Source organism: Eurypyga helias, unplaced genomic scaffold (assembly GCF_000690775.1).
Source record: "Eurypyga helias isolate BGI_N326 unplaced genomic scaffold, ASM69077v1 scaffold24260, whole genome shotgun sequence".
Taxonomy (NCBI): Eukaryota; Metazoa; Chordata; class Aves; order Eurypygiformes; family Eurypygidae; genus Eurypyga; species Eurypyga helias.
In genome coordinates this window covers 1-20,784 of record NW_010226632.1, presented here as the reverse complement: position 1 = coordinate 20,784, position 20,784 = coordinate 1, and the positions used below count along the sequence as shown (strand labels likewise).

The window sequence follows — 20,784 nt, the reverse complement described above, 5'->3', positions numbered from 1 at the left end:
TCCAGAGCAGCCAATTCCATTATTTTCTGTAATTTCTTCAGTGCCAAGTCTGTCTCTAGGCTTAGCTCATGGTTGGATTTCTTGACATCAACGGATGTCAGATGAAGAAAGATTGCATTTGTTGGGTTGCAGTTAACTGTAATTGTCATATCCTGCTATTCACTGTGGAGTTCTGTGTGTGGGAGTCTCTATGGAAATGGGATTAGATTTGCTTGTCGGGCACCACTTTCTCTTGGAAGGGGGTGCAGCTTCGACTAAAGGCACTTGAATAAATTGGTGAAAGTGCCTGTTGAGAGCTTCCGGCATAGATGAATTTCTCTACACAAACTCTAGAAGAAGTTCTGTTTCTGTGCTGGTAAATTGGCTTTAACTGGTTGGGAAAAAGGAAGCAATTACTGTATAATTGTAGAATAATTGAGGCGAGAAGGAGCTTTCGTAGGTCATCCAGGCTAGCCTGCTGCTCAAAGCAGGATCATTTTCATTAAGAATGTATTTATAAACTCCTTTTGCTTAACATCCTTTTCACTCTCTTTCTTCTACTTGCTTAATCTCTGTGCAAACACGTATTTGGCAGTATCAGCCCCAGATGAGCACACTAAGTGAGGTGAAGAATGAATGCATACAGCTGGTGACTGAATTACACAAAAACCTGTTGCAAAAAAAGTCTAATCTTCAAGCAGCAGTCTCACCTGCCTGTTCATAAGAGTCTGACTATATGAACTGCAAAATGTTTCCGTGGTCTAAAGAGTGTGTCGAGATTAAGTATTTAAATTCTCCGGCTTCCGCAAAGAATGATGCTAGAATGCAACTGCTAAATACTGTTTGTCTTGTTCCTGATCTGAATTTATTTGGAAAATCTGGTCTGTAATCCAGGGGACGGTATCAAAGGTAGTACGTAGATTGTCCTTAAGCTTTTTCTGACGCAGGGGAAATGTCACCTTTGTCAGCACTTGGCAGCCTTCCATTTTAGCTCAAGTACAATTTGAAGGTTAATGCTCTAGGTATTTCAGAGATTCCAGTTTTCTTTATTATATTTCCTGTTACTTTTCCTGTTGTGCTCTTTCTCCATAATACAATGTTTGTAACTCACAAGGTAATTAGCTGTGTGGGTGCTTTTAGCACATGACAGGAGTATAGTTAGTGTAACTATTCTATGTAGATTTACCTGGAGTTTAAATTGCTGAGCAGATTCAGAGAAAATGAAGTGCCTCAGGTAGCATAGAAGTCAGCGTCGCATACTTGTTTGCATATTTGTGTACAGCCCTTAAAAGGCCTTTGATTCCTGACTGCTGTGGCCATGTAACTCATTAAATGAACTGGTCAGTGTAAGCTGACTGGCATGTATATGGAGATGTAATTAATGGAATGTTTGTAAAAGCACATGTCCCTACTGAGATAAAATACGTGCTTTTTATAGCTTCTATTTGTGTTACTCAAGAGCACTTACTGTAGTGATTCACTTCTACAAAATTAATTTATGTCTTACAGCTTGCCTTGAAGGGATCTAACTATGCTGGTCTGCTGGAGCGACATCGCATTCATACAAAAAACGTGGAGCATGTTGTAGACAGTTTACGGTAAGAATGTATGGGTGTTGAGAATTTCAGGCACGGTGCAGATATCCATGGATTGTGTAAAACAACGAAAGGAAGCTTTGTGTTACAAGCTCTAATAAAACAGGAATACTGAACACAGGATGATGCGGATGAACAGTCATTCCTGACACAATCGTAATGTGAACTGGCACAGTCCGGTTAACTGACATGCTGTGTAACTGTCTGGAACACAAATGAAAAAAATGTAAAGGATTTGTTTGTGTCAAATGGTGATAAGCCAAATACTGCTGTAATTAGTCCTTAACTACATGCCAGTTCTTCAGAAGGATGTGACAAGGAACAATAGAGGACACATTAAGACTTTTTCTGCACTTTATAGGAACGAGAGGATAGAAGTTCGTCTTGTCAAACGTCGAGAATATAATGAAGAGACAGTTCGGTGGGCAGATGCTGTTATATCGGCAGGAGGTACGACTTTATGGAAGGGAAGTATCTGATTCAGTATTTTTTCATAGATAGAGTTTTCAAGAATATTTTGCACTGTGTGAAGCATCTGGAGGTATGCATATTGAAAACAAATTGCTTATCTGATTGTCAGAAAATATTACAAAATGCGGTGGTTGTGACCAACCTCTTGACCACTAGTGTCTAAAATTGTAGCACCAGGGAAGTGAATCCCAGCACATAGCTGCTTTTTTTAATTCCACAGTTTTATACTGGGGAATTTACTAGAGTTTTCAACTAAAGAGGATAAAATGATTGCTGTCATGTGATTGTACATACGTTTTGTATACATATATTGTACAGTATACATCTGTGGCAGTTGGACTTGACCACTGCTCTGCCTTTTCATCCTCCCTATTGGTCCACTTTGGCCTTAGCTACTGGTTACCACACAGAATGTGTAGAAAGGAAAATATATACGTTTCCCGAGGCATCCTAATATACTCCTGTAGATTTCAAAGAACTCCTCTAAGATGGAGATTAAAGTGCCAGTTTGGGTGTGGCAATATTTGTCACGGGTATGAGTTAAGCAGCTGTGAGGTGGTAGATCATCTGAGGTTTTCAGAATTTGTATCTTTGTGCAAAGACTGATTCAGGTTATATTTGTCCTTCTGTTTAACAAGAGAGTATCAATATCTGAAGAAACCAGTGACACTTAAAGATTTCTACTTCAACGGTGTTATCTAAGGCTTGTTTTCCAAGTGTGCTTATTTGGGGTCAAATATGACCTTTAAATTGTGCCTTCTATGAGAACAACTGAGATGGAGCTAAAGTCCTCGCTTTCATGTGATGCACAGTAAAATTTGGTATTGTTTCCTGTCTCATGTGGCTTTGATTAGCAATACTTCCTAAATTTGTTTTCTTAAAGAATTTCTCTTACTGGTTGATAAACATACAGAAATATCCATAAATCTCTTTCCAAACTTGCTTCTGCCAAATGCCAAAAGCCTGGGAATGTATAGCTGTCAGGTCAGCAGTACTTTTTCCAATCGCATTTGCAGAATTCAGTGGTCACTACTCTGCTTTGAAAGGTGTCAGTAGTTTTGCGGTCCTGTTTTATTTTTGTGCAGCTTACCTGATGGCTGTTGATATAAAAGCATGTAGTGGTGATGCTGCAGTACATGTGAGACTGTTTTGTTTGGGATACTAGAATGTGAAGTGAAATTAACTTTTATCTTGCTTTTTCTGTAGGTGATGGTACAATGTTGTTGGCAGCCAGTAAGGTCTTTGATAAATCTAAACCGGTTATTGGAGTAAATACTGATCCTGAAAGGTAAAAACACTTGTGGAAAAGCAGTGCTTTATTTAATATCAGGCACAATACCCATCTGTTTTCATGACACATAATGCATGCCTGTAGCATTTGGCAGCACAAATGTCTGTTTTAGTGGACTGTGGATATGGGGTGGACCTGTTGTTATTAGAAAAGTTTCCACAATCAGTTGTCCTGTCTCATCTGAGAGGACATTAAGTAGTATTGGATAAGCATGGCTGTGTTAAAATGCCACAGCTGTTTCCACACACAGTGTAACAGCACTTGCAGCTAGTTAATTTGCATTGCTATCCAGAAGCTTGAGGCTAGAAATGGTGGTAAACAACAGAGACAGGTAAAGGGACCTAAAAGCAACCAAGTGTGGTGCCTGAACACGCAGAAACTTGGTTTCTTTATGAAGAAGGTACATCCTCTTGGAAATCTGATAGGGCCTCAGATGAAGAAGTTTGTTCTGGTTTCTTCATGTAAACCGTGTCATACCTCAGAGGACGCAGTCTTCTCAGCCTGTTAATGGCATTTAGTTGTCCTATTATAAACTCCACACAAGTTGCATCCACCTAGCCATAAGATTGATTTGGGCAGGTGGATGCAGCATATTAGCACTGCCTGGTTGGTATAACCTTCAAATGGATGGCAAGTAAAACTCCGAGTTCACCAAGGCTCTGTCTATTTGAGATTTCCAGATTTAGGTTTCTGCTTTTGATATTGCCCATTAATCTAACCTTAGTAGATCAGAAAGTGTTGGCCAAAAGTTCTAATTCCTTCCATACCTTACTCTCTTCCAAAACTTTTCAAATGCTGTGAATAGATGTTCTACAGTATCAAGCCTGAATAGCAGGGTTCAAATAACAAGTGGCTTCAAGTTATCAAATATCACTTATGAAAGGGGAGCAGTGTTTAGTCTTTTGGCTTTGACATGCGATGCTTTTGGTCTTAGGCATGTTGCTTACCTGTATCGTATCACTGTCTTGTGTGTAAATGGAGGAAATTTTCCTTTCTAACTTGGAGGCTTGAATTCCTTGCCTAGATCTACGGAGACAGGAACTATATTAGTCCCTACATATGATTACTAGCTGAACAGCCAGTTTTCAGGTGAAATGTGGGAGAAATATCCTATGTGTTGCACACATACACCCCAGGAGCCGGGAGAGTTGTGTTGTTGCTGGTGTGCAGCAGTGTAAGGATAGTACAAGTTTGTAGAGGTCGAAGTGGGACTTGCCTTATGTAACAGAAAGAGGTTTGTTTTGGTTTGGTTTTTTGAAAGGTACCAAATCTGAATAGTCACACTGTCATTTTCATTGTCCTTTTCTCTACCAGGTCTGAGGGTCACTTATGCTTGCCTGTGAGATACACACACTCGTTTCCTGAAGCATTACAGAAGCTTTATCGTGGTGAGTTCAGGTAGGATTCACTGACCTTTGATTTTCCAATATTATGTTTGGAGAATACTTAGTGATGTGCAATTCCTGAGGAGCAGATGATGATTAGTAAAATCTTAATGCCTCAAATCATGAATTCTGTATAGGTGTTTACCATGTTAAGGAATGGGTTTGTGGTCAAGAGTGAGATTGGAATGCAAAGGATAAAGTTGACTTCCAGTTCCAGCAAAAATAGTTTTGACCTTCAGTAATTTATTTTCTTTTCTGACTTATCAAATTCATAAATGAGGAACTGCGTTCTTGCAAAGGGGTGTATTGGTTTACATATTTTAACACTCAAAATCATATGTAGTACAGTGATGGGCCATACTGATAGGAGCTAATGAAGCCTATAGAGTTAGGAAATGGTCAGTGTGTTGCATCTCAGGTTTGGTGGTTAAGGTAGAGTGGCTTAAATTTTGTTAACAGGCTAGTGTAAGGCAAAGCTTTTCTTTATGATGAAAATAGCTTCAGGTTTTTAATACTAGATATTTAAGTAGAAGAATCTCACTTGAATTAAGAAGGAAGCAAGCTGAATTTTAAAGGATAGACTAGGGAGGAATTCTTCAATAATGATTTAAAAAGGGACATGGTTCTGTGGTGTATTAACATTCCATAACACTTAAGCCATCAAACAGAAAAGTCATTCATATGAAGATATATTGCAGTAGGTTTGTTTATAGCATATCTGATTTGTAGCTTGAAGTGTAACTGTATTTGTGATATAGAAAAGTTCTAGAATGAGGTGAATACAGTTGTCAGGATTGATTATACATAACTGAAGGTGTAGGTGTTGATAACTGAAAAGGTGCTTTCAGCTCACATATTCTGAGACTTAGAAAACAAAAGCTTTTAAGTCTTCATCATGCCAGGTAAAGCTGATAGTGCTAATGCAGTTAACCTCCCTTGATAATCTAGGCACTTTTAATGTTTTGTTGGATGCTTTGTTGTATTTTTGTGGCTGACAGTCCTGTTGTTGCTCATCATGGAGCTGAAGCCTCACCAGGTGAAAGAGAAAGGATCTCCCTGGTTACTTTTCCAAGTGGGTGTTTCAACTGGCAGTTTTCAGATTTTGTAAGCCCTAATGAAACTTTGAAATAGGTGGGTAATGGGATCAGCCTGTCTGACAGAGCTTCTGGCCTGGAGGTGCCTAAGAACAGTGAGGTGCTAAAGGCTGTAAAAGGGGAATTGTCTTTTCTCCTTAGCCTTGAGGTGTCAGCCATTTCAGTGCAACAATCTGTGTAAGCACTTACTTTGTAGTACCATGAAACAACCATCATGATTGGTTTATAAAGGATAAACTGTATAAGACTACCCATGGAGGTTTTTTTTTTTGATGGTTGATGGTGTAACAGGATCTCAGAATAGGGTATAATAGGGGTGCAGTCCCATTTTCTAATTTTGTAGTGGTTTTGACGTGTTCTAGCATGAGTATTGTAAGGAGACTAGCATAATGATACTCATTGCATGCTGCCTACATTTCTACCTAAAAGCATACTTGGAATTTACAGGTTGATAGATAATTACACTAAGGATGTGTTGAATGAGGCTCTTCAAGGATGATGATGAGGAAAAACTATGAACATAGTCATATAAAGCACAAGTCTTTGCTGTAATTTCAGGAAACATAAGCTGGTTACTGTCCCCCAGGTATCAACTGTATCAACTGGAAAAAGATGTGCTCATAACACTGCCTTGTGATTCAATTTCTTAATCAAAACTGCTATTACTGTTTTGTTTTATAAAATCTGTAAATTGTAAGAGGAAAAAGGAATTGTTACAAGCTCTGTGAAGAAATAAAATATCTGAATGTTGTAACAGCTTAAGAATGCCTTTTACATACTTCCGTGTTTTTTCATTTGAATTCCTCTTAAGCATTCTAAAGTTCCTAGGCTGGGAGAGATTCTTACAATGAGAAGATACTTGTGGCCCTTACATATATATGTGAATAGCATTTCCTTATTGGACATGTACAAATACAGACAAAAGATGGTAAAAATACAGCATGATGTGCCATGTAAATTCCGCTCATGAATTCATAAGTCAGGGTCACATCCTAAAGAGGTGAGTTATCTGTAATGTTTGTAGGCTACTTTTGGCCAGTGTCCTCTCACCTTATACATATGAAAAACATTAAGTAGCAAATTGGTAAGTGTAAAGTATTTACATTTTAGTATGTTTAGCTTTCTAAATTTAGAAAAGATAGTGGAAGTTTTTAAAACGTTAAATGTGACTTTGAGTATATGCAACTTTTAATCTTAAAATGCTCTGCTTTGAGAGTGAAGACTCTGATCCTATCTGATTCTGTGATGAATATTTCAGCTACTGATACCAACTCCTTTCTCCTCTCTAAGGTGGCAGTGGCGGCAAAGAATTCGACTGTATCTTGAAGGAACTGGTATTAACCCAACCCCTGTAGATTTACATGAACAGCAGCTAAGCCAAGAGCAACACAGCAGGGCTCACATTAATGAAAGATTCCAGGATCAAAGTAGGTTAAAATCTGACAAGAATGTAGTCACGTTGTTTTGATAACTTCGAATAGGATATAAAGATTTGTGAGTGTTTAAATACTTGGAAGTCTGTTGCTGTATTTGCGAGGCAGGGAGAGGCAGCTCTCGTTAGCTGAAGACCAAGATTAAGCTTTTTTATAATGGAATATTTTTTGTTTCTCTTATGTTTATTCTGTCTGGGCTGTACATTTAGAACCAGTTTTCGCTATTAGCAATTAATTTAGAGATGTTTTTAAATAGTATTATCTGGTGGCAAAATAACTGAGCTTTTTTTAAAATGCTGTCTCTTAGGGTTACTATAGGCACTTCGAGTTACTGCAGGAACATTTTACCATGTGTTTAGCTGGTCCACACTGGAAGTGTCTGTGTGGACTTGCACGCTCTTAATTTGTGCTGAGTTTGAGGTAGGTTACTTCACAATTGAAAAACATGGTCACAGACTGGTGCAAGCAAATGAGAAATTAGAAGTGAGAATCTCTTCCAGGGTAATTCTTTGGTCGTCAGACACTTTAAACTGTTTTCTGGTGGATTGAAGATGAATGATTCTATCCTTAACCTGTGTCCAGCACTGTCTTTCCTCAGTCAAGGAGAAGTCCTTAGTCAACATGAACAATTTGTTAATCCCCTTTAATTACCCTGTGGTGAAAGTTCTAGTTCTTTACATTTTATCAGAAATGTCTGTTAAGTCACTGTCAGTGAATTTAACAAGGCTGGAACAGTGACGGGCAGAAGAGAAGACTACAGTCAGTCTGGTTGCCTGTGAGTTTTCAGGGGAAGCAAGGTCTGAACATAACTGTCGTTGCCTTATTGACCTTGGTTCAAATATTTGGAGTCCCAATAAAGGACAGTGACTGGCTACAGACTAAATCAGTGAATAATTGAGACCTTGAAGAAAATGGAGCAATACATCTATAGAATACAAACCCTGGCAGCAGAGTGTGTCCTCTGATGAATTGTGAACTTTTTTTGAAAATTTGGTGTTTAAAGCTGTGATTCAAAGCTGTAATGTTCAATATCTGCAGGATCTGACATTTCTGGTCCACATCTTTTACCAGTGAGAGCACTGAATGAAGTCTTCATTGGGGAATCTCTTTCATCCAGGTATGTTTAATTGTTTGTTGTTGCGACAGGGCACAATTGTCTTTAATTTCCTTTTATGCTATTGCAATGGACAGTCAGTGATGGGATGGCTTTGCTGTCATTATTACATAACTCATTGTATTGTTGGTGATTACAAAGTGTATTTTTGGAGTTTTAAGTGCAGTGATGTTAATTTCTGGTTTTCCATCTTCCTGTCCAGCCATTCTTACATCCTTCATTATTCCTGGCTCTTTTCTTTCATCTTCATTCCTCTACTCCTGTCCTGGTTACTTCCCACGTGAACAAATGCCTTCAGTTGCTGTCTTTACAGTGGATTGAAGGTTTAAATATCTGTCCTTAAACTGCCTCCTGTCCTGTATCTTTTCTTAAATGTTTTCTGTAAGCTTTTAGCATGACCACGTACTCCTTTCCCTTCCTCTCTGTCATTAGAGGCACAGGTAGCTTCTGCCTTTGGTAGAAGCTTTGTTATTGTGGGGAAAATAAGAAACGCACTTGTATCGAATCCTGGTGTTGTGTTATCCAGGATACCTTTGACTGTCCTTTCTGTCCTGAAGATCAGTGCATTTCTGCCAGCCAAGTGATAACAAGGAGGAGGCTGGGAATGTGATTTGGGCTGCAGGAAAGAAGTTAAAATGTGATCCTTGGTCAGGATTTGGCCAAACTTTTGCTTCTATTTTATATCCCTTTTCCCTTTCTTCTGTATCTTTAAAAAAAACAAAAACAAAAACAAAAAACAAAAAACACACAACCAAACCTAAAACTTTAGAATGTGACATCTTGTGTTTGTACAGTGCCTGGGACACTGTGATTGCTGCTGGAAACAGTGTAAATGTTCCGTGGGTGCTTTCTCTTCCAGCTGGACTGCAGCCTCAGACTGGCAGAAGGAGTTAGTCTCAAAGAGATACAGATGTTGCTCACTACTAAATAAACCTGATTTTATCAAGATTCTAAAGTTTCTTTAACATGTAGTGATAGAGAAACACAAAGCTGCTTTCCAATACTTTATAATGGCCCTCTGAGTGTCACAAATGCAAAGACTGGTCTTTGGTTCCAGTATATTTTGAGAAGCATTGAGGAACACAATGCCTGTAGGAAAAAACCTCTAGTAATCAATATTGTGTTAATAGAACCTTACACTAAAGATCCTTAAATAATGATGGCTCACAGATGAGTCTTCTGTAAGGTTCAACTATATGAGTCTGTTAACACATATTAAGACAAAATGACTCCAGGTGCTGCTTTAAGGTCTTACTCTGCACGTCAGTTAAAAAAAGGAAGTTGAAGGGAAAAAACACCCAACTTTCATACACAGCTTGCAAAAATTATCTTCAACTGAATCAAGTTGTGCACCTGTGTTCTTAATTTGCTTCCAGTTCTTTCATCTTCCCATGGTCTCAAGAGTGAGTACACAAAATGCCCTTAGTTACTAACAATCTGTTTGACACCAAATATTCAAGAGGTATATTCCTAGTTGATACAGTATCACCTAATACAGCTCGGTCAGCTCCTTGTACAAAGAAAGGTGAACCTCAGGTTCACTGTGTTCAGCAAGACTGGTGTTTTTCTAAGAGTGTATCCATTAATCTGAAGACTCTATCATACTGTTTGAATTGGGCACTATAAACATCAACGTTTTTTGAACTTTGGTTCAAAAATACACCCCTGGATGTTCTGTAGCTTACAGAGAGGCTGATCTCTCTAAACCTAACATTAGGAATCCCCTGATATGTAAATAATACCATGCAGAATGATGATTTTGCCCCAAGACTTAATACATTTGAGTTTTGGGAAGAATTTGCCCTGGAGAGAACTCTAAGCCTGCTGACTGTTGTAAAACTAAAACTGTTTGTGAAGAATCACAGTGGATTTTTAATTACTGAAGAGATCAAGAATTCAGCTTGAAGTCACGTGATTGTTTACTGACATTGGAGTGCCTTACCTTGTAGTGTTCCCTGATGCAATTTTATGAGACCAAATCACAGCATAAACATAGGTTTTAGGTAGTTCTACAGTTATGCAAGGAAGGTAATGTACTCGTAGTTTCATTTCTAAGTCCAGCAAACCCTGCTTGTGTACAAAACTGATTCCCAGATGAACCACAGAGTTCTTTGTGCATAATTTAATATGCAAAGTGGCTGCAGAAAAACTGCCTTAAAGTTCATGCTGCAAATCTCTTTCTGTCCATTACAAAAATTGCAACAAAGCAGTGCATCAAAAGTGGTTGCCAAATCAAAAACACTGTGCAAAGCCTGTGAAATTGTCATCCACATTTGAAATCAGCCCCTCTAAATTTTTATGTGCCTGATAAGGCTGTGTGTTCTGTCTTATTCAGGGAGAACTTTAAGTCCTGCAAACCCAGTTTTAAATTCTCGCTTCATAGGGCCTCCTATTATGAAATATCAGTTGATGATGGTCCTTGGGAAAAACAGAAGAGTTCAGGGCTTAATGTGTGTACTGGAACAGGATCAAAAGCATGGTAAGTATATGTTGCTGCTTTGATATAAAATATTGCTTCAGATAAGCTAGATGGACTTGTTTTGCGTAAGCATCTTGTCCATTCTGAGACTTTTGGGCTAATGGTAAGTCATTGCATGTCAGTTACGTCCAAATCTTCTCACTGTTGGTGTGGTTTAAAGCTGTCTCAGGTGTATGAAAAGAGCAGGGCACCCCTCGCCTTATGGAGAGAAGTTATGGAGAGAAGCGTTGAAGGGTTGAGGAACTGAGGCATTGAGACGGAAGTTTACCTTAGGTGTAATTTTGGTGGAAGAGGGTGCATGCCGCGCACAAAGATAAATGGTTGGGGTGGTGAGAGAAAGAGATGCTGCTCTGATGTGTAGGGCATACTGCGGGGATCTCTGAGCTACTCTTGCTGGCTAATACTAAAATACTTAGGTGAAGTAGCTCAGAAAATTTATAAAAATCTAAGTTGTAAGAAGAATGGGAAGACATGTACTTGCAAACAACATCGTGTTCTCTGGCACATCTACTGTCCACTCTCCTTCTAAGCCTCTTGCTTCTTTCAGACTTAATTGAAAGAGCACAGTCTCTTTGCCAAAATATTCCCCTAAACAAAGAGAAGCATATCTAAGCAGAGCTATGCTAGCTTAATCAAAGGGGTAAATTATCTTAACTTCAGTTTAAACAAGCTGCAGTACTGCCTGTAAGTCGAAGTAATTTAGTTTTGAGATATGAAAGATGTGTATGGTGAGACCCTCTTTCATTTGGAAATCTGGCCGTCCTTATAAAGTTGTACAGCAGGCCCTGGATTTATGTGACAGACTATTATGAACTAAAACTGAAGCTTTTAATGAAATTCAAAAATGAATATTCATGCTGTAACCATGATTACTGGGTTTTACTCTTCATTGTAATTCAGAATTTTGTATTCAGTCAGCATAACTTAGTCCTAGAGGCTGCCAAGGATGAAATTGGCAGACTGCTAGGGGAACTTTCCTAGCGTTCGGTACCTTGGGAATCTGCAGGCTTAGTTCAAAGCTCTTCTGATGCATCTCATTTGATTATACACTCTGTACGGAGCCATTCCAGAATCGGGGACCAAACTCTAGGGTTGCTCATCATTGCTGTAATCGGTGTGTACTACTGGACTTCTCTAAGCTGAGGCCAAGCCTCATTGGAGTCATCTTCCTTAGCCTGTGATTTAGGGACTTTCCTGGGATTTCAGACCTCCTTGGACTGAGAGGCATTTCTATGTCCAAATGCTTCCTTCAGCTGCCAAAACTTGCATAAAGGGATGTCTAGTTGAGAAGGATAAAAATTTCAAACTCTGCATCTGAGTTTCTTGCTAGCATCTGCTCAGGCGTGCAGGCAGGAAGTGTAAGGCAAAGAGCCTTGGACAACCACCCTCAGCAGCTCTGTAGTCTGCTAGGTATGTCACGGCTGCCTGTTGCTGTCGGAGGTCGCATTCTGCTGCGACAGCAGTGCTGGACTGAGGATTTTAAGCTGTATTGCAACCCAGGAGACTGAGATGCTCGCAGTCCTGCTGCACAGAGGCTGATTAGTACTTAATCCCTGCTGAGCCTGGGCACAGGAGGGGGACTTTTATTTGGTTCAGGCTGAGGCTTTATGCTGACTTCTTGTGCATCCAAATACAACAAACACAAAAGCGTCTACAATCTGACAGGGTTTTTTTTGATACACACTGATTCTTGTGAGATTCAAGCCCACACTTTAGCGTATGGACAAGGAGGAATAATATTTGTCAAGAAGTATTGGGTCCTATAAAAGAGAACTAACAGAAGGAATTAATTAGCAATAAATGGATATGAGGGGTAAAAACACACAATCTGGGGAACTTACGCTTCAGGTTTTTTTAATGCAGACTTAGATCAGCAATTACTGGGGTTTTAAGGCAGCAGTATTATTGATAAGGAAACTGCATCCTGTGTATCACGCTCTTCTTTAATGAAGACTTCAATTAATGGATTATTAGGCTGACAAAGTCACAGGTAGATGTCAAACCAAGCTTTAAATTAAGGTAGTTTTTCAGGGAAACTGTTGGCAGCTCACACTTTAATAGCACTTTATGTTTTCTTTTTTTCTTCCTGATATTGAACATGTTTTCTTCATCTGTATTCAAGATTGTTTGTTTTGGTTTTCCCCCAAGTTGTATTTTGTAGCAAACAAGACTCTTACTTCTCTGTCTAGGTCCTATAATATTAACAAAGTAGCACATCAAGCTGTTGAAGAGATCCTTAAGATTGGTAAGTGAACAGTGTGGCATTACTGGGCAAGTTTACATAAAGAATGGTCTGTCTAATTGGAGCTCTTTCTCTTGGCTCAACAGCTAAAAAGCACGGAAGTTTGAATATGCCATTGAACACCAAACTAGTACAAAAAGGTTAGTGAAAATGCCAAGATTTAAGGTATCCTAATTTTCACCAGTTCATTTTGTTTGTATTCTCAATACTCAGCACTGGTTTTAGTGTTTTAGCACTCTTGCAATATTAGTCTTTCTTAAAAACATTATTGAGGCACATTTGGTGAAATGTGATAGGAAAACTCTTACTTAGACTTTAGTATATATAGATCTTCAGGAGAATTAAGTCCTCTTAAGATATGAGACACTTGATGTTCAGTCACCTGAAGAGAGCTGTTGAGTGTTCATTATGCAATAGCACTGAAAGGAATCTTCTATAAAATTAATTCTTTTTGCAGGTGAAGGCTGTTAAACATGTAGCAAGGTTCAATATTCCCTCCCAGTAGGGAAGCTGTTCTTTCCTGGAGGAGTGTGCATTTCTGAGAACTGTTTTTCTCTGGGAAAAACTAACGGCTGATTTCTCTGTTTACAGTAACAAATGATTACAATGAGTCCCTGCTCTACAGTCCAGAAGAACCAAAGATGTTTTTCAGTATTCGAGAACCTATTGTAAACAGAGTTTTCTCAAGTAGCCGTCAGCGTGGCTTTTCTGCAAAGTAAGTGCTGGCTGTAGCAGTCTCTGAACTGTGTGTTTGTCCAAGTATGAATAATGCAGGAGTTTCCCTTGAAGTGTTTCAACATCTACTTTGTGTTTTGAGGGGCTAGAATATTGTTCTCATAACAACAGGAAGAAAATGTTTTCAAATTGTGTTATGCCCTTTTAATGTTCGATCCACGCGCAGAACAAAAAAATCTCACTGTGCCCGGTTTTGGGTGTGTGCCGTTTCCCTCAGTACGAGACACAAGCGTTAGCAGACTGGAGTGAATTCAGGAGGGGGCCACTGGGATGACCGGGTGATGTATAAAGGGTAGGCTCAAACAGTGCTTTTGTTCAGCCTGGAGGAGACAAGTCTAAGCAGGGTTGATCCAGTTGCTGTCCTCGGCTACCAGTGGATAGTTACAGAGGAGACCGAGTTAAACTCTTTTCAGAGCAGAATATGAGACAACAGCCATGATTTTGGAGGATGTAAGATTCTGATTAAAAAAGGAAACACTCTGAGAATGATCAGCTTCCCCAGAGATTGTGCTATCTGTGTCCTTGTAGATACTCAAAACTTGACCGGGCAAGGGCCTAAGGTACCTAATCTGCCTTTGAAGTAAGGCCTGCTTTGGGTGGAATGTTGGATTATGTGCCCTTCCAAACTAATTTATTTGGTAATTCAGTAATTTTACCTTAGGGCACCTTGTGCCAGGGCAGGTTTAGATTAGGTATTAGGAAAAATGTCTTCACCAAAACCTTTGGAAGGGGCTGCCCAGGGCAGTGGTGGAGTCACCATCCCTGGAGGGATTCAAGAGACACGTAGGTGAGGTGCTTAGGGACATGGTTTAGTGGTGGATTTGGCAGTGTTAGGTTCACAGTTGGACATGGTTATCTTAAAGATCTTTTCCAAACTAAATGATTCTGTGATTTTTCTGGATTTGCCACAATTAAATATAAACACATGCAACTGTTAGTTGTGTGTTTGGCATAACTGTGTGTAGAACAATACAGTATCTCAGTGTTAATTAATATAAAAGGTTAATTCAACCTTTTCTCTAAAAACAAATGTCTAAAGGAGCTCTGACTCGAAGGAGACCAAATTCTTCTCCTTTTGAGCCACATCAGTGTTACAGTATTTTATGACCGAGTAATAGAGGACATGTCTGGCTACTGGGACTAAATATTACGATATTAGATGCCCATTGTGTATGTGTCATGTGTTTAAACGTTTATTGCTTCATAGTCTTTTGGATCTGGGAGTCCTGAAGGGTGAGTAAATCTTAGAAGGTGCTAAGAGGAGAGGTTAAAATACGAGGTAGTAACTGCATTTTCATCCCTGGGTTCTGCAGGAGTAAGTCTTGTCTTATTTGCAGCCCACTGCATGGGATATACTATAAAATCCATACTAGAGCTGCAACGGACTGCCTACCTGTGAGTGATATCTGACCATTTTCCCTTTTTTAAGGAGCATTTGCTGCCTGTCACAGTTGACCTTTAGCTCTTGGTACTAGGCACCTTCCCATTGCTGTTCTTCATCTTTTCTGACCTAGCAGCTGCCCAGAGTGAAATGGAGGAGTGGAACGTTCCTCCACATTCTTCTGCAGCGTCTAGACTTGTCTCGCTTTGGCGATGCGCAGACTGATTACGCTTTGACACTGTGGCTCTGCTTCCAAGCTTTTCCTGTCTGTGGAAGATGTGCCTTACATTACTGAACATTTGTTGATTAAATTTTGGAGGTCAGGACATTGTTTCTGACTTCGGACCTGGTCTAGTCAATCAAGTGCATCCATGTGAGACTGCAGGCTTGCAGCTGCTCTGGCATAACTATTGGTCCCCGTCTAGCAATGAGAAAAAAGTTTGGAGACCTCTATTTAATAGTGTGCTCACTTTCTACATATGTGAAAGGATGAATTCCAGTGATTGAGTTAATTTCCCTTTTCAAGGTAAATGAAGAGGAAGATAGTAAGTAGCTTTATTCTGTCCTGTCCAGCTCTAAAAAAAATTAAATTTTATAAGCTTAAATTTAAATTTATTAGCTTAAAAATACAATAGTTTTAACTCTAATATTGGCAGCAGTATGCTGCAATACCTGTTTATTATGTTGTGTGGCAAGCATTCTGACCTTCAGTTTTGTGTTTAAATTACTTTCCCATCTGTCTGTAAATGATTAATGTAACAAGATAGACCATATTAAAATTATCTGAATCTCAAGCATTGCTAGTTGAAACTGCATCTTCCATGGGAAATGAAGACCATGCATTAGAATCAGAAAAGTAATGGGAAAATTTTCTGTGAAAGATTAAATAAGTCATTATTAAATGGGATCATTAGTAGCATTCTCCAAAAAAAAAAAAAGCCTAAACTGCAGCTTTTGGTATCAAGTGTGGTATTATAGGCTATTCTCATATTCTTGGAGCGGTAGTCTCCATATGAACAGGTCCTTCAGTCCCCTGTGGAGTCTCTGCTGTGCCTGGACAAAGTACTGACAGACCGGGGGATTCGAGTTCTTACTACCATGCCAAATTCTTCTCTAAGTATGCGCCTATGTGGTAAAGCTTCTACTGACCCACACCAAGGAATGTCCAAGACCCAGTCTTGTTCACGTAAGTGCTTGTGTGAAATACTTAATATTTTTTTAAGCTATTTTGCCAAAACTTTTTGGTTTTTTGCAGAGTCTGTGTCCGTTCCCGTTGTTGGGATGCGTGTATGGTTGTAGATGGAGGAACATCTTTTGAGTTCAATGACGGGGCGATAGCTTCGATACTGATCGATACAGAGGATGCACTGTGCACTGTTCTGCTGGAAGAATGAAGGAGCTTAGTGTCTTCTGCTGAAACAATTCTGGATCCAGAGAGGGAACTCCTGGAGATAGACAGCACATCACAATGCTGCATTATGTTGGAAGTTGGCCTTTTTGGATGCAAGAGCATTTGGAGGAAGCTTGAGTTGCTTTTCATTCCTTTGGGTTGGGGAAACCTTAGCCTGATATTTAAGCTCTTTTTGCATCTGGTGTAAAAAAAATATATCTGAAGTCTTACCTCTAACTTCAGTGATACTGACATTTTATTCTGTAAGGCAGACGTGAAAGAACACCTTTTAAACACAGATGGATGGGTTCAGGTGTTAGGTCATTAGCATTAAATATTCAGATGTACAGTTTTTTAGTAACAGTCTGGGACTGATAGAACTAAACATCTTCATGCATACACTTTTGTAGAAAAGTTGACTGACAATCTAGCAATTTGATGTAAGGATATATAGATTTTGGTAAATCCTGATCTTGATGTAATCAAAATGGAAATACAAACCTTTTGTATGCTTTTGAAAAAATCTACAACTTTGTAGTTTCATACAACTTGTGACAAATTTTTTTTTTTTTTTTGCTCTTCCAGTATTTTTTCTACTTTGTAGATTTACATCAAAAGTAAAAGGCTGGCTGAATCATATCTTGAATGAGGTAGCTCTTACCTTTTCACTTTGGCTAGAGAGGGACTTGAAACCCGAGGGTTTTCTTGAGCCCTGGGGTAAGAATATACAAACTGTAAGAAACGTGTTGAAGATGTACTCCTTCAGTGAATGGATTAGCTGGCTAGCGGGTGTTCAGTCAGAGTAGTGTATGTAGGTGACTGTCATTAAGAAAGATATTTGGCCTTATTAAGTTGAATGGTTTGGAGTTTAATGAGATGTGCTGGGTGCTAGTAGTGGGAGCACAAGTTAATACCTGTATGTCTCCCAGTTTCGCAAGTATACGTGTTTAACTTCCCCAGAAAGTTTACATTTCCAATCCTTTGCTGAATTCTACTGATACTTAATTGGCAGCCAATAATTTTAATTATACATGCCTCTGATCATGTGTTAGGTAAGCAAGTTGATAACAGGAAAAAAGTTCTGATTATAGAAAAGGAAGTGACTTCTTGGATAATGTTTTAGAGAAACTGTGAACTATGACTGCCTTTGAAAGTCTGTGCTGATAATTGCATAGGGGAGGGCAGCATTTGACAAAATGAGGATTCCTACAGCAGGAACTCTTCTATGTGAAGACTTGAAACATACGCGTTTTGTCCTGTCTACTACAGATCTATTTCCAAAAGTGAGTTTTCTTCAAACTACTCTGGAATGAAGAGACTTCTGTAACAGATGTTCTCAGGTCTAATAAAATCTAAACTGATCTTTTTTTTTTAAGTGGAGAAAGGGGATAAAGGATTTTTTCCTTCTACTACTTAAGAGTTTGTATTCATGCAAAAACAGAATTTAGGGGAAATTGATTTGACCAGACCATTTAATTCTAGGAAAATGTGATATTAATGGAGCTTTTTGAATAAGTGCTCGCTATTTGTGTACATTTCACCTTTTGAGTGTGCTGCAGATTGAGTTATTTACACTCTCTGCTTGGGTTATCAGGAGTGCAGACCAGAACGGGAAAACTGAAGTAGCCAAATAGTCTTTCAAACCTTGGTAAGTTCAGGAACTATCAGAATAAAGCTTTTAATATCTGAAATAATCTGCAGAACTGATCTGAAGGTAAAGATGCAAAAGACTAATCTTCAGGAAGTTGGCTGCACAGAGTCTAGGGTGCTGTAGTTATTCCTAATCCATATGTATATGGTTTATGTGCCTGTGTCTGGTGCACTAGTCAGCATGCTACAAAACAAAACCAACAAACCCCACCAGGGCCATTAACACTAATTACCACTTCCTAGGACTTTACCACTGTGTTAGATCTAGGTATTGGAAGTGTCCTTGAATGCCTGCGCAGACAAGTTCATGGCAGAAACACTGTCCCCTGCTTAGAGACATTCGTGTGCTGCAACACTTTAGTGGAGAGCGATTAGTCTAATCGGGATGCATAACTCTTAAAGGTGCCTGTCGTTCCCAATTACGAAAGCCAAAACTGAAAGGCGTGCTGAAACTTTTGAGGCCCTACAGACCCGAAGTATGATTTGGTTTAGGGCTTAATAAGAGATTTCACAGTCAAATTCCTAAGTGACCGAGCAAAATGGGAACTTGACCTACTCGTGAGTGGCCTCTACTGGTTTTGTGTGTATTCAAATTGCCCTTCTGCTGCATTTACTCGTGAATCCTTGATTTCAATATATAGGATGATTCAGAGATCTGTAATAGGTAAACAATAAGCAGCTACCTAAGTTTTCATTAAAGAATTGTAGAATCCTTTTTAAGGATCCCTTGTTACAAAGGATTGCAGTACAGACAACTTACCTGGTAGACAGTATTCCATGGCAGGACTGAGTATGGGTTTAACACTGATTTAATCTGCCCGGACTGGCAGTGAACTCTGCACCTCTTTCACCTGATGAATCAAATCCACTGTCTTTTTGTTTAGTGCCAGTCCACACTGTGTTCTGCTAAACTAGACCTGTCATTCTTTGCTTTTTTTAAGAAAAGTGGTGTTTATACATTATGTAATAAAAATTAAAACCATAATAGATGCATGAAGCTGTCCTGTGCCTTATTTCAACTTTCAAAAGTGTTTCATGTGCTCAGCTTCTCACCATTCAGTTTGTCTCTGTAGCAGTTTTTGGTATGGATTGCTTGGAGTCAGCAAATAACTTTTTTCAGTTGGGAAAAGGTCAGTGATGCACCTTACAGAATCACAAAGGTTGGAAAAGACCTATAAGATCATCTAGTCCAACCAACCACCAACCCAACACCACCCTACCCACTAGACCATGTCCTCAAGCGCCACATCTACACGTGCCGTGAACACTTCCAGGGATGGTGACTTCACCGCTTCCCTGGGAAGCTGTTCCAGTCCCTGACCACTCTTTCAGTGTAGTTTTTCCTAATATCCAATCTAAACCTCCCCTGATGCAACTTGAGGCCATTTCCTCTTGTCCTGTTACCTGACAGAACAGGCCAGCACCCACCTCCCTACCACCTCCTTTCAGGGAGCTGCAGAGAGCGATCAGGTCTCCCCTCAGCCTCCTTTCCTTCAGGCTACATGATCCCAGCTCCCTCAGCCCCTCCTCACAGGACTTGTGCTCCAGACCCTTCCCCAGCTCTTCTCCCTTCTCTGGACACGTTCCAGCCCCTCAGTGTCTTTCTTGCAGTGAGGGGACCAAAACTGAACCCAGGATTCGAGGTGCAGCCTCACCAGTGCCCAGTACAGGGGGACAATCCCTGCCCTGGTCCTGCTGATGACACTTGTGCTCTGTGTCTGCTACCGCTGCCATCGTGACAACAGACCTGCACTAAAAACGTCTGTCCTCTTCCAACGCTGAACCCAGTGCTTAAAAAAACAACTCCAGGACTATTCCTTCAAGCCATACTACCATCCCAGTTCTGTACAGGGTTTTGAACCTCAGCCTACACGTATTGGTGATCACACCCTGTTCTCTAAACTGCCTAGTTGTCTGATTGTTTAGACATTGCTTAGGCAATTTCTACCTGGTTTTTTAAGTCATGACGCAAAGTTGGTGGCAAGTCAGGGAAAGCATTCGCCCATCCATCAGTCATTTTGTATGAAATTCCTTAGGTCTTTTTAAATGTAAGAAATGCGGTTACACTGCATAGAATCATAGAATGGTTTGGGTTGGAAAGGACCATAAAGATCATCTAGGTCCAACCCCCCTGCCATGGGCAGGGAATATATATAGGAATATAGGGAGAATAATTTACAGTAGAGCTGTGTTGCAGAGATCTACTTTTTTTCTCAGAGTAATTTAAGGCATAAACCTGAGGCTGGAAATCGTGAAGCAGGAGAACATCTGGTGGGTGTCCTCCATCCTGCCATCACTTTTCCACTCCAGCTTTCACAAAGTAAGTTGCTGTGCTGGGTTTAGCGTATGGGGTCTGGTAGTGGGGGGAGGGGCCACACAGCTGGCTACTGTGAGAAGTTGCTGGAAACTTCCCTGGATCCAAGTCGGACCCACCTCTGGTCGTGACCCAAGCCTGTCAGGGACAGTGGTAGTGACTCTGGAAAAATGTATTTAAGAGGGAAAAAATAAACTACCGGGGAACCTGCAGTAGAGAGAGGAGTGGGAT

The 20,784-nt window shown here is 39.8% G+C and overlaps 1 protein-coding gene across 3 annotated transcripts; it reads left to right on the top strand.

Annotated features, from left to right (window-relative positions):
* The first annotated feature begins 1,494 nt into the window (after window positions 1-1,494).
* Window positions 1,495-16,715, top strand: NADK2 (NAD kinase 2, mitochondrial). 3 transcript variants are annotated; one of them, XM_010153933.1, is made up of 11 exons: window positions 1,495-1,577; window positions 1,936-2,024; window positions 3,252-3,333; window positions 4,651-4,734; window positions 7,106-7,242; window positions 8,287-8,365; window positions 10,698-10,841; window positions 13,031-13,086; window positions 13,170-13,223; window positions 13,675-13,798; window positions 16,455-16,715. In XM_010153933.1, the coding sequence occupies exons 3-11, from the start codon at window positions 3,263-3,265 to the stop codon at window positions 16,591-16,593; spliced, it is 888 nt and encodes a 295-aa protein (XP_010152235.1). In that variant the 5' UTR covers window positions 1,495-1,577; window positions 1,936-2,024; window positions 3,252-3,262; the 3' UTR covers window positions 16,594-16,715. The 3 variants fall into 3 exon arrangements, with proteins under 3 accessions (XP_010152235.1, XP_010152228.1, XP_010152220.1); XM_010153926.1 differs by having other exon boundaries at window positions 8,287-8,369; window positions 10,702-10,841; XM_010153918.1 differs by having other exon boundaries at window positions 8,287-8,369; window positions 10,675-10,841.
* Window positions 16,716-20,784: the final 4,069 nt, after the last annotated feature.

Bases quoted from the DNA above. Each gene is read 5' to 3' on its own strand.
- NADK2 (XM_010153918.1), top strand. From the start codon at position 3,263: ATGTTGTTGGCAGCCAGTAAGGTCTTTGATAAATCTAAACCGGTTATT. The intron at 13,224-13,674 runs GTTAGTGAAAAT...CTCTGTTTACAG, and splicing joins CACCAAACTAGTACAAAAAG to TAACAAATGATTACAATGAG. The intron at 13,799-16,454 runs GTAAGTGCTGGC...GGTTTTTTGCAG, and splicing joins CAGCGTGGCTTTTCTGCAAA to AGTCTGTGTCCGTTCCCGTT.